Source organism: Myiozetetes cayanensis, unplaced genomic scaffold (genome assembly GCF_022539395.1).
Source record: "Myiozetetes cayanensis isolate MyiCay16 unplaced genomic scaffold, myiCay2020 scf1125, whole genome shotgun sequence".
NCBI classification, from domain to species: Eukaryota; Metazoa; Chordata; class Aves; order Passeriformes; family Tyrannidae; genus Myiozetetes; species Myiozetetes cayanensis.
The window spans coordinates 1-12,665 of record NW_026086744.1 but is presented as its reverse complement, the minus strand read 5'-3'; the positions used below and the strand labels follow the sequence as shown (position 1 = coordinate 12,665).

Below are 12,665 nucleotides of genomic sequence, written 5' to 3'. Positions count from 1 at the left end.
CCAGACATCGACGAGTGCGCTGCCGAGAGAGGGCCTGATGTGCCTGGGCCAGGAGTGCATCAACACCCCCGGCTCCTTCCGCTGCCAGCCCTGCCCCCACGGCTTCCACCTGCGCCAGGGACGATGCTCAGTGCACCCCTGGGACCCCAGAACCCCCCTGGGACCCCCAGACAGCCCCTGTGCCCCCAGACCCCCTGTGCCCCCATAACCCCCCCGTGCCCCCCATGGGCACCTGCCAGCCCTGCCCACACGGCTTCCACCTGCGCCAGGACGGTGCTCAGGTGACCCCTGGGACCCTCAGACCCCCATGGGACCCCCCAGAACACCCATGGGACCCCAGGGTGCCCCCAGCCCCCAGAACCCCCCTGTGCCCCCATAAACCCCCCTGTGCCTCCCATGGGCACTGCCAGCCCTGCCCCCCACGTTTCCACCTGCCGCCAGGGACGATGCTCAGGCTGACCCCCGGGACTCTCAGACCTCCCAGGGACCCCTCAGAACCCCCTAGATCCCCCAGACCCCCTGTGCCCTCCATAAACCCCCCTCGTGCCCCCCTGTGCCCCCCATAACCCCCTGTGCCCTCTACGGCACTTCCTGCCCTGCCCTCTCACGGCTTCCACCTGCGCCAGGGACGATGCTCAGGTACCCCCTGGGACCCCGGGACCCCCAGAACACCCATGGGACCCCAGACCCCCAGGGTGCCCCTGTGCCCCCAGAACCCCCTGCAGATCCCCACGGGCGCTGCCAGCCCAGCCCACACGGCTTCCACCTGCGCCAGGGACGATGCTCAGGTGACCCCCAACACCCCCGGGACCCCCAGGACCCCCAGAACACCCATGGGACTCCCCAGACCCCTGAGGTGCCCCCCTGTGCCCCCAGACCCCCTGTGCCCCTCAGACCCCCTCGTGCCCCCAGACCCCTCCCTGTGCCCCCAGACCCCCTGTGCCCTCCACGGGCACTGCCAGCCCTGCCCACACGGCTTCCACCTGCGCCAGGGACGGTGCTCAGGTACCCCCCGGGACCCTCAGACCCCCATGGGACCCCAGAACACCCCTGGGACCCCCAGACCCCGGGGTGCCTCTGTGCCCCCAGATCCCCCCTGTGCCCTCCACGGGCGCTGCCAGCCCTGCCCCCATGGCTTCCACCTGCGCCAGGGACGGTGCTCAGGTACCCCCCGGGACCCCCAGGACCCCTGTGCCCCCCCAGAACACCCCCAGGACCCCAGAGCCCCCTGTGCCCCCATAACCCCTCCCTGGCCCCCTGTGCCCCCATAACCCCTGTGACCCCCAGACGTGGATGAGTGCGAGGGGCACCCCTGTGCCCCCCACGGGCTCTGTGAGAACACGCCCGGCTCGTTCCGCTGTGACTGCACCCGCTGTGCCGGGGAGGGGTCACTCTGTGCCAAGGAGGGGTCACCCCAGCCCCTGACCCCCTGTGCCCCTGTGCCCCCAGACGTGGATGAGTGCGAGGAGGGCACCCTGTGCCCCCCACGGGCTCTGTGAGAACACGCCCGGCTCTGTTCCGTGTGACTGCACCCGCTGTGCCGGGAGCCACTGTGCCAAGGGGTCACCTCAGCCCCCTGACCCCCTGTGCCCCCAGATGTGGATGAGTGCAGGAGGGCACCCCTGTGCCCCCACGGGCTCTGTGAGAACACGCCCGGCTCGTTCCGCTGTGACTGCACCCGCTGTGCCGGGTGGGGGTCACTCAGCTGCATGGGGTCACCCCAGCCCCCTGTGCCCCCTATGACCCCCTGTGCCCCCCAGACGTGGATGAGTGCGAGGAGGGCACCCTGTGCCCCCACGGGCGCTGTGAGAACACGCCCGGCCTCGTTCCGCTGTGACTGCGCCCGCTGTGCTGGGAGGGTCACCCCCAGCCCCCTGTGCCCCCCATAACCCTCCCTGACCCCCTGACCCCCTGTGCCCCCCAGACGTGGATGAGTGCGAGAGGGCACCCTGTGCCCCACGGGCTCTGTGAGAACACGCCCGGCTCGTTCCGCTGTGACTGCGCCCGCTGTGCCAGGGAGGGGTCACCCCATGCCCCCTGTGACCCCCTGATCCCCTGCTGACCCCCATAACCCTCCTCAGCCCCCCAGACGTGGATGAGTGCGAGGAGGGCACCCCTGTGCCCCCCACGGGCTCTGTGAGAACACGCCCGGCCTCGTTCCGCTGTGACTGCACCCGCTGTGCCGGGGAGAGGTCACTCTGTGCCAAGGAGGGTCACCCCAGCCCCCCTGACCCCCTGACCCCCTGTGCCCCCAGACGTGGATGAGTGCGAGGAGGGCACCCTGTGCCCCCACGGGCTCTGTGAGAACACGCCCGGCTCGTTCCGCTGTGACTGCGCCCGCGGCTTCCGCGTCGGCCCCGACGGCTCCTCCTGCCACGGTGAGACCCCAAAATAAACCCCCAAACCCTCAAACCCCTGTGCCCATCCCATCCCCATCCCCACCCCCGGGGGGGTTCTGTGGGACCCCTGTGCCCCCCTCACGATGCTCTCTGTGCTCACCCCCCCCAGATGTGAACGAGTGCCTGGAGGGCGAGTTCTGCTTCCCCCACGGCGAGTGCCTCAACACCCACGGCTCCTTCAGGTGCCTCTGTGCCCCTGGATACCAGACCTCGGCTGATGGCACCTCCTGCCTCGGTGGGACCCCAAAAACACCCCAAAAACACCCCCCAAAAACCACCCCCAAAACACCTGGGACCATCCCATCCCCATCCCCATCCCATATCCCATCCCCATCCCCATCCCATATCCCTGCACCCCGGGATACCAGACCTCGGCTGATGGCACCTCCTGCCTCGGTGGGACCCCAAAAACACCCCCAGAAACCCCTGGGACCATCCCATCCCATCCCAATCCCATATCCCATCCCCATCCCAATCCCACATCCCTGTGCCCGGGATACCAGACCTCGGCTGATGGCACCTCCTGCCTCGGTGGGACCCCAAAAACACCCCAAAAACCCCCCAAAAACCACTGGGACCATCCCATCCCCATCCCAGTCCCATATCCCATATCCCATACCCCATATCCCATCCCAATCCCATATCCCATCCCCATCCCCATCCCATATCCCTGCACCCCGGGATACCAGACCTCGGCTGATGGCACCTCCTGCCTCGGTGGGACCCCAAAAACACCCCAAAAACACCCCAAAAACACCCCAAAAAACACCCAAAAACCACTGGGACCATCCCATCCCCATCCCAATCCCATCCCCATCCCAATCCCATATCCCTGCACCCCGGGATACCAGACCTCGGCTGATGGCACCTCCTGCCTCGGTGGGACCCCAAAAACACCCCAACCCCCCCCCAAAAAAACTCTGACCCCATAACCCCCCTGCTGACCCCATAACCCCCCTGCTGACCCCACAAACCCCTGCTGACCCTACAAACCCCTTCCTGACCCCACAACCCCCTGCTGACCCCACAAACCCCTGCTGACCCCATAACCCCCCTGCTGACCCCACAAATCCCCCCCAGATGTCGATGAGTGCCAGGGTGGGTCCCTCTGTGCCGGTGGGCGCTGCCTCAACACCACTGACCCCATAACCCCCTGCTGACCCCACAACCACCCCCTGACCCCATAACCCCTCCTGACCCCACAAACTCCCCTGCTGACCCCACAAATCCCCCCAGATGTCGATGGAGTGCCAGGGTGGGTCCCTCTGTGCCTGTGGGCGCTGCCTCAACACCACTGACCCCATAACCACCCCCTGACCCCACAACCACCCTGCTGACCCCATAACCCTCCTGCTGACCCCATAACCCCCCTGCTGACCCCATAACCCCTTCCTGACCCCATAACCCCCCTGCTGACCCCATAACCCCCTCCTGACCCCATAACCCCCTCCTGACCCCACAAACCCCCTGCTGACCCTACAAATCCCCCAGATGTCGATGAGTGCCAGGCTGGGTCCCTCTGTGCTGGCAGGCGCTGCCTCAACACCACTGACCCCACAACCACCCCTGACCCCATAACCCCCTGCTGACCCCATAACCCCTTCCTGACCCCATAACCCCCCTGCTGACCCCATAACCCCCTCCTGACCCCATAAACCCCGTCCTGACCCCACAAACCCCTGCTGACCCCATAGCCCCCTCCTGACCCCACAACCCCCACTGCTAACCCCATAACCCCCTGCTGACCCCACAAACCCCCTGCTGACCCCACAAATCCCCCCAGATGTGGATGAGTGCCAGGGGTCCTTCTGTGCCGGTGGGCGCTGCCTCAACACCGCTGACCCCACAACCACCCCCTGACCCCATAACCCCCTGCTGACCCCACAACCCCCTGCTGACCCCATAACCCCACTCCTGACCCCACAAATGCCCCCAGATGTCGATGAGTGCCAGGCTGGCTCCCTCTGCTCCGGCGGGCGCTGCCTCAACACCGCTGACCCCATAACCCCTTCCTGACCCCATAACCCCCCTGCTGACCCCATAACCCCCTGCTGACCCCACAAATCCCCCAGATGTCGATGAGTGCCAGGGTGGGTCCCTCTGTGCCTGTGGGCGCTGCCTCAACACCACTGACCCCATAACCACCCCCTGACCCCATAAACCCCTTCCTGACCCCACAACCACCCCTGACCCTATAACCCCCTGCTGACCCCACAAATCCCCCAGATGTCGATGAGTGCCAGGCTGGGTCCCTCTGTGCTGGTGGGCACTGCCTCAACACTGCTGACCCCATAACCACCCCCTGACCCCATAAACCCCTTCCTGACCCCATAACCCCCCTGCTGACCCCATAACCCAACTGCTGACCCCACAAACCCGCTCCTGACCCCATAACCCCCCTGCTGACCCCACAAATCCCCCCCAGATGTCGATGAGTGCCAGGGTGGGTCCCTCTGTGCTGGCGGGCACTGCCTCAACACTGCTGACCCCATAACCACCCCCTGACCCCATAACCTCCTGCTGACCCCATAACCCCACTGCTGACCCCATAACCCCACTGCTGACCCCATAACCCCCCTCCTGACCCTCATAACCCCCACTGCTGACCCCATAACCCCCTGCTGACCCCATAACCCCCTACTGACCCCATAACCCCCTGCTGACCCCACAAACCCCCTGCTGACCCCATAACCCCCTGCTGACCCCACAACCCCCTGCTGACCCCATAACCCCCTGCTGACCCCACAAACCCCCTGCTGACCCCACAAATCCCCCCAGATGTCGATGAATGCCAGGGTGGGTCCCTCTGTGCCGGCGGGCGCTGCCTCAACACCGCTGACTCCATAACCCCTTCCTGACCCCACAAACCCCCTCCTGACCCCATAACCCCCTGCTGACCCCACAACCCCCTGCTGACCCTATAACCCCCTGCTGACCCTATAACCCCCTGCTGACCCCATAAACCCTTCCTGACCCACAAATCCCCCAGATGTCGATGAGTGCCAGGCTGGGTCCCTCTACTCCGGCGAGGCTGCCTCAGCACCACTGACCCCATAACCACCCCTGACCCCATAACCACCCTGCTGACCCCACAAACCCCCTGCTGACCCCACAAATGCCCCCAGATGTCGATGAGTGCCAGGGGTCCCTCTACTCCGGTGGGCGCTGCCTCAACACCGCTGACCCCATAGCCCCCTGTTGACCCCATAACCACCCCCTGACCCCATAACCCCCTGCTGACCCCACAAACTCCCCTGCTGACCCACAAATCCCCCAGATGTCGATGAGTGCCAGGGTGGGTCCCTCTGTGCCGGCGGGCGCTGCCTCAACACCCGCTGACCCCACAACCACCCCTGACCCCACAACCCCTCCCTGACCCCATAACCCTCCTGACCCCACAAACCGCCTGCTGACCCACTAACCCCCTGCTGACTCTACAAATGCCCCCAGATGTCGATGAGTGCCAGGGTGGGTCCCTCTGCTCCGGTGGGCGCTGCCTCAACACCGCTGACCCCCAACCACCCCTGACCCCATAACCCCTCCTGACCCCAGAACCCCCTGCTGACCTCATAAACCCCCTTCCTGACCCTACAAACCCCTGCTGACCCCACAAATCCCCCAGATGTCGATGAGTGCCAGGGTGGGTCCTCTGTGCTCGGTGGGCGCTGCCTCAACACTGCTGACCCCATAACCCTCCTGCTGACCCCACAAACCCCTGCTGACCCCATAAACCCCTTCCTGACCCCACAAATCCCCCCCAGATGTCGATGAGTGCCAGGGTGGGTCCCTCTGTGCCGGTGGGCGCTGCCTCAACACCGAGGGCTCCTTCGAGTGCCGCTGCCCCGCCGGGTTCCGCTCCGACCCCTCCCAGGAGCGCTGCCACGGTGAGGGGGGGGCTGAGAGACCCCAAAACCCACCCCGGGGACCCCAAAACCCACCCCGGGGACCCCAAAAAACCCCCTGGGGGTGGCACTGAGGGGTCTGAGTGTGCCCCCCAAACCCCACAGATGTGGACGAGTGCCAGGAGTACGGGGCCAGCGGGCTCTGCGGGACCCAGCGGTGCCACAACATCCCCGGCTCCTTCCGCTGCCAGCCCCAGTGCCAGCCGGGATTCCACACTGGGAATGACGGGGAGTGCGTCGGTGAGGGCACTGGGGACACTGGGGACACTGGGGATGGGATTGGGGACACTGGGGACACTGGGAACACTGGGATTGGGGACAGGGACCCAGCGGTGCCACAACATCCCCGGCTCCTTCCGCTGCCAGCCCCAGTGCCAGCCGGGATTCCACACTGGGACCAGTGGGAGTGCGTTAGTGAGGGCACTGGGGACACTGGGGACACTGGGGACACTGGAGGCACTGGGGACACTGGGATGGCATTGGGGACACTGGGGACACTGGGATTGGGGACAGGGACCCAGCGGTGCCACAACATCCCCGGCTCCTTCCGCTGCCAGCCCCAGTGCCAGCCGGGATTCCACACTGGGACCAGTGGGGAGTGCGTTGGTGAGGGCACTGGGGACACTGGGGACACTGGGGATGGGATTGGGGACACTGGGAATGGCACTGGGGACACTGGGATTGGGGACAGGGACCCAGCGGTGCCACAACATCCCCGGCTCCTTCCGCTGCCAGCCCCAGTGCCAGCCGGGATTCCACACTGGGACCAGTGGGGAGTGCGTTGGTGAGGGCACTGGGGACACTGGGAATGGGATTGGGGACACTGGGGACACTGGGGATGGCACTGGGGATGGTACTGGGGACACTGGGGACACTGGGAATGGGGACAGGGACCCAGCGGTGCCACAACATCCCCGGCTCCTTCCGCTGCCAGCCCCAGTGCCAGCCGGGATTCCACACTGGGACCAGTGGGGAGTGCGTTGGTGAGGGCACTGGGGGCACTGGGAACACTGGGAGTGGCACTGGGGACACTGGGGATGGCACTGGGGACACTGGGAACACTGGGGACACTGGGAATGGCATTGGGGACACTGGGGACACTGGGATTGGGGGCAGGGACCCAGCGGTGCCACAACATCCCCGGCTCCTTCCGCTGCCAGCCCCAGTGCCAGCCGGGATTCCACACTGGGACCAGTGGGGAGTGTGTTGGTGAGGGCACTGGGGACACTGGGGACACTGGGAATGGGATTGAGGACACTGGGGACACTGGGGATGGGATTGGGGACACTGAGGATGGCACTGGGGACACTGGGATTGGGGACAGGGACCCAGCGGTGCCACAACATCCCGGCTCCTTCCGCTGCCAGCCCCAGTGCCAGCCGGGATTCCACACTGGGACCAGTGGGGAGTGCGTTGGTGAGGGCACTGGGGACACTGGGGACACTGGGAATGGGATTGAGGACACTGGGGACACTGGGGACACTGGGAGTGCCAGGCGGGATTCCAGACTGGAACCAGTGGGAACTCTGTCGGTGAGGGCACTGGGGACACTGAGGATGGCACTGGGGACACTGGGGACACTGGGAACAGGATTGGGGACACTGGGAATGGCACTGGGGACACTGGGGACACTGGGGATGGGATTGGGGACACTGGGGACACTGGGAACAGGATTGGGGACACTGGGAATGGGGACACTGGGAGTGCCAGGTGGAATTTACCCCCCACCAGACATCGATGAGCGCTCCAACGGGACCCTCTGACCCCCCCACGCCCCCTGAGGGTGCCCCCTGCCCCCTCCCAGCCCCCATGGGTGCTCCCCCACTGACCGGGGTGCCCCCTGACCTCCTTAACCCCCAGACATCGATGAGGCGCTCCAACAGGACCCTGTGTGGCCCCCTGCCCCCAGGGGTGCCCCCTGACCCTTTAACCCCCAGACATCGATGAGTGCTCCAACGGGACCCTGTGTGGCCCCCACGCCGCGTGTCACAACCTGCCCGGCTCCTTCCAGTGCGCCTGCGACCCCGGCTACGAGACCCCCCCCCACGGGCACCACTGCCTGGGTACAGACCCCTCCCCAAATCCTGGGATTACCCCAAAATCCCAGGATCGACCCCCCAAATCCCGGGATCAGCCCCCCACGGCCACCACTGCCTGGGTACGGACCCCTCCCCAAATCCTGGGATTACCCCCAAATTACCGGGATTAACCCCCCAAAATCCCGGGATCAGCCCCCCACGGCCACCACTGCCTGGGTACGGCCCCCTCCCCAAATCCCGGGATCAGCCCCCAAATCCCGGGATCAGCCCCCCACGGCCACCACTGCCTGGGTACGGCCCCCTCCCCAAATACCGGGATCAACCCCCAAAATCCCGGGATCAGCCCCCAAATCCTGGGATCAGCCCCGAAATTACCAGGATCAACCCCAAATCCCAGGATCAGCCCCCTAAATCCTGGGATCAACCCCAAATCCCGGGATCAACCCCAAATCCCAGGATCAGCCCCCCACGGCCACCACTGCCTGGGTATGGACCCCCTCCCCAAATCCTGGGATCAACCCCCAAATCCCAGGATCAGCCCTAAAATCCCAGGATCAGCCCCACGGCCACCGGAATTCCCCCCCAAATCCCAGAATTCCCCCTAAATCCGAAATTCCTCCTGGATCCGAAATTCCCCCAATCCCAGAATACCCCCCAAATCCGAAATTCCCCCCCAAACCCCAGAATTCCCCCAAAATCAGCATTCCCTCCCCAAATCCCAGAAATTCCCCCAAACCCCAGAATTCCCCCCCAAACCCCAGAATTCCCCCAAATCCCGAAATTCTCCCAAATCCCAGCATTCCCTCCCCAAATCCCAAATTTCCCCCCCAAATCCCAAAATTCCCCCCAAACCCCAGAATTCCCTCCCCAATCCGAAATTCCCCCAATCCCAAATTTCCCCCAAATCCCAAAATTCCCCCAAACCCCAGAATTCCCCCAAATCCCGAAATTCCCCCAAATCCCCAAATTCCCCCAAATCCGAAATTCCCCCAAATCCAATTTCCCCCAATCCCAAAATTCCCCCAATCCCAAATTCCCCCAGACGTGGACGAGTGCGAGACCCTGCGCGGGGTCTGCGGCTCCGAGCGCTGCGAGAACGTCGAGGGTTCCTTCCTGTGCCTCTGTCGCGACAGCAGCCACGAGTTCGACCCCGTCACGGGGCGCTGCGGGCCCCCAGCCTCCCTCCCCGAGACCCCGGGCCCCAGGACCCCAGAGCTGGGCTCGTGTTTCAGCAGAGCCTGCGGGGTCGTGGCCCCCAACGTCACCCACCGGCAGTGCTGCTGCACCCTGGGGTGGGCGTGGGGCACCCACTGCCCCCCCCCGCGGGGCTGCCCCGCCCCGGCACGGAGTCAAGAGCCCCGGGACCCCCGTGGGGTTTGGGACATGGGGGGACCTCCTGGGACCACCCTGGGGTTTGGGAGAGGGTGGGACCCACCCCCCCGGGACCCCCGTGGGGTTGGGAGAGGGTGGGACCCCGGGACCACCCTGGGCTGGGCGTGGGGCACCCACTGCCCCCGCGGGTCTGCCCCGCCCCCGGCACGGGTCAGAGCCCACCCGGGACCCCCGTGGGGTTTGGGAGAGGGTGGGAACCCCCTGTGGGGTGGGGAGATGGTGGGACCCCCGTGGGGTTTGGGGGTGGTGGGAATCCCCCCCGGGACCCCCGTGGGCTTTGGGAGAGGGTGGGAACCCCCCGTGGGGTGGGGACACGATGGGAACCCCCCCGGGACCCCCGTGGGGCTTGGGGAGAGGGTGGGAATCCCCAGGACCCCCGTGGGTTTTGGGGATGGTGGAACCCCCCCCGGGACCCCCGTGGGGTTTGGGAGAGGGTGGGAACCCCCCGTGGGGTGGGGACACGATGGGAACCCCCCCGGGACCCCCGTGGGGTTTGGGGGATGGTGGGAACCCCCCCCGGGACCCCCCCCGGGACCCTCGTGGGGTTTGGGAGAGGGTGGGAACATCCCCAGGGGGGGGTTGGGACACTGATGGGACTCCCCCCGGGACCCCCGTGGGATTTGGGGGATGGTGGGAACCCCCGGGACCCTCGTGGGTTTTGGGGGATGGTGGGAACCCAGGACCCCCGTGGGGTTGGGAGATGGTGGGACCCCCCCCGTGGGGTTTGGGGGTGGTGGGAACCCCCGTGGGGTTTGGGAGAGGGTGGGAACCCCCCGTGGGGTTTGGGACAGTGGTGGGACCCCTCGGGACCACCCTGGGGTGGGCGTGGGGCACCCACTGCCCCCGCGGGCCTGCCCCGCCCCGGCACAGGTCAGAGCCCACCCGGGACCCCCGTGGGGTTGGGGAGAGGGTGGGAACCCCCCCCGTGGGGTTTGGGGGTGGTGGGAACACCCCCCGTGGGGTTTGGGACATTGGTGGGACGCCCCCGGCACCACCCTGGGGTTTGGGAGAGGGTGGGAACCCCCCCCGGGACCCTCGTGGGGTTTGGGAGGTGGGGGGAACACCCCCAAGGGGGGGTTTGGGACATTAGTGGGACTCCCCCCGGGACCCCCGTGGGGTTGGGAAGAGGGTGGGAACCCCCCCCGTGGGGTTTGGGACATTGGTGGGAGCCCCCCCGGGACCACCCTGGGCTGGGCGTGGGGCACCCACTGCCCCCCCCCGCGGGTCTGCCCCGCCCCCGGCACGGGTCAGAGCCCACCCGGGACCCCCGTGGGGTTTGGGAGAGGGTGGGAACCCCCCCTGGGACCCCCGTGGGGTTTGGGGATGGTGGGAACACCCCCCCGTGGGGTTTGGGACATGGTGGGACCCCTGCCCAGGACCCCGTGGGATTTGGGGGATGGTGGGAACCCCCGGGACCTCCCTGGGACCCCCGTGGGGTTTGGTAGAGGTGGGAACCCCGGGACCCCCGTGGGGTTTGGGGGTGGTGGGAACCCCCCCCGTGGGGTTTGGGAGAGGGTGGGACCCCCCGCCCGGGACCCCCGTGGGATTTGGGGGGATGGTGGGAACCCCCTCGGGACCTCTCCTGGGACCCCTCTGGGGTTTGGGAGAGGGTGGGAATACCCGTGGGGGGTTTGGGAGAGGGTGGGACCCCCACCATGGGGTTTGGGAGAGGGTGGGACCCCCCCTGTGGGGTTTGGGAGAGGGTGGGAACCCCCCCGGGACCTCTCCTGGGACCCCCGTGGGGTTTGGGAGGTGGGGAACACCCCCAGGGGGTTGGGACATTGATGGACCCCCGGGAACCCCCGTGGGATTTGGGAGAGGTGGGAACCCCCGTGGGATTTGGGACATTGGTGAGGAGACCCCGGGACCACCCTGGGCTGGGCGTGGGGCACCCACTGCCCCCCGCGGGTCTGCCCCGCCCCGGCACGGGTCAGAGCCCACCCGGGACCCCCCGTGGGCTTGGAGGAGAGGTGGGAACCCCCGTGGGGTTTGGGGGTGGTGGGAACCCCCGTGGGGTTTGGGACACTGGTGGGACCCCCGCCTGGGACCCCCGTGGGGTTTGGGAGAGGGTGGGAACCCCGGGACCACCCTGGGGTGGGCGTGGGGCACCCACTGCCCCGCAGGGCTGCCCCGCCCCCGGCACAGGTCAGAGCTCACCCGGGACCCCCGTGGGGTTGGGGGGTGGTGGGAACACCCCCCGTGGGGTGGGGAGATGGTGGGACCCCCCTAGGGGGTTTGGGACATGGTGGGACCCCCGTGGGGTCTGGGACATGGTGGGACCCCCTCCAGGACCCCCGTGGGGTTTGGGGGGATGGTGGGAACACCCCCCGTGGGGTGGGGAGATGGGGGGACCCCTCCCAAGACCCCCGTGGGGTTGGGGAGATGGGGGGACCCCCTCCAGGACCCCCGTGAGGTTTGGGACATGATGGGACCCCCCCGGGACCCCCGTGGGGTTTGGGACATGGGGACCCTCCAGGAACCCCCGTGGGGTTTGGGAGTGTCGGGTCTTGGGGGGTTCGGGATGGGGGGTCGGGAAGTGAAAGGTCCCATTTGGGGAGGGGTCCCATTTTGGGGTCAAGGGTCACATTTAGGGGTGGGGGGTCCTGACTGACATCACCGCCCTCCCCAAGGATCACGTGACCCTCTGTCCCCACGGGCCCGGCCGAGTCCCGAGGGTCCCCAGGGCCCCCGCAGGTGAGTGGGGACCCCAACCCCTCCCCCTCCTAGGACCCCCCTTGGCCTGACCCGATCCCCACCAAAATATGCTGTGCCCCCTCCCTTGACTTGAACCCCCTCCCCAAAATTCACCAAGTGTGGGGGTCCCTGTGCCCCCATCCTCTTGGGGACCCCCTTGACCTGAACACCCCCAAATTGTGCCAGGAGGGGTCCCTGTGCCCCTCCCCCTTCCCCATGGGGACCCCCCTCATTAACTG

At 66.9% G+C, this 12,665-nt stretch overlaps 1 protein-coding gene across 1 annotated transcript; it reads left to right on the top strand.

The window, feature by feature from the left end:
• Positions 1–224: 224 nt before the first annotated feature.
• On the top strand, positions 225–9,709 carry LOC126635175 (latent-transforming growth factor beta-binding protein 2-like; the record flags this gene model as incomplete). Its single annotated transcript, XM_050306133.1, has 9 exons — positions 225–281; positions 714–788; positions 963–1,005; positions 2,256–2,378; positions 2,509–2,634; positions 6,161–6,283; positions 6,407–6,541; positions 8,239–8,364; positions 9,383–9,709. Coding segments are annotated over exons 1-9 (1,135 nt in total), but the record flags the coding sequence as incomplete, so codon positions are not given.
• Between the last annotated feature and the right edge of the window lie 2,956 nt (positions 9,710–12,665).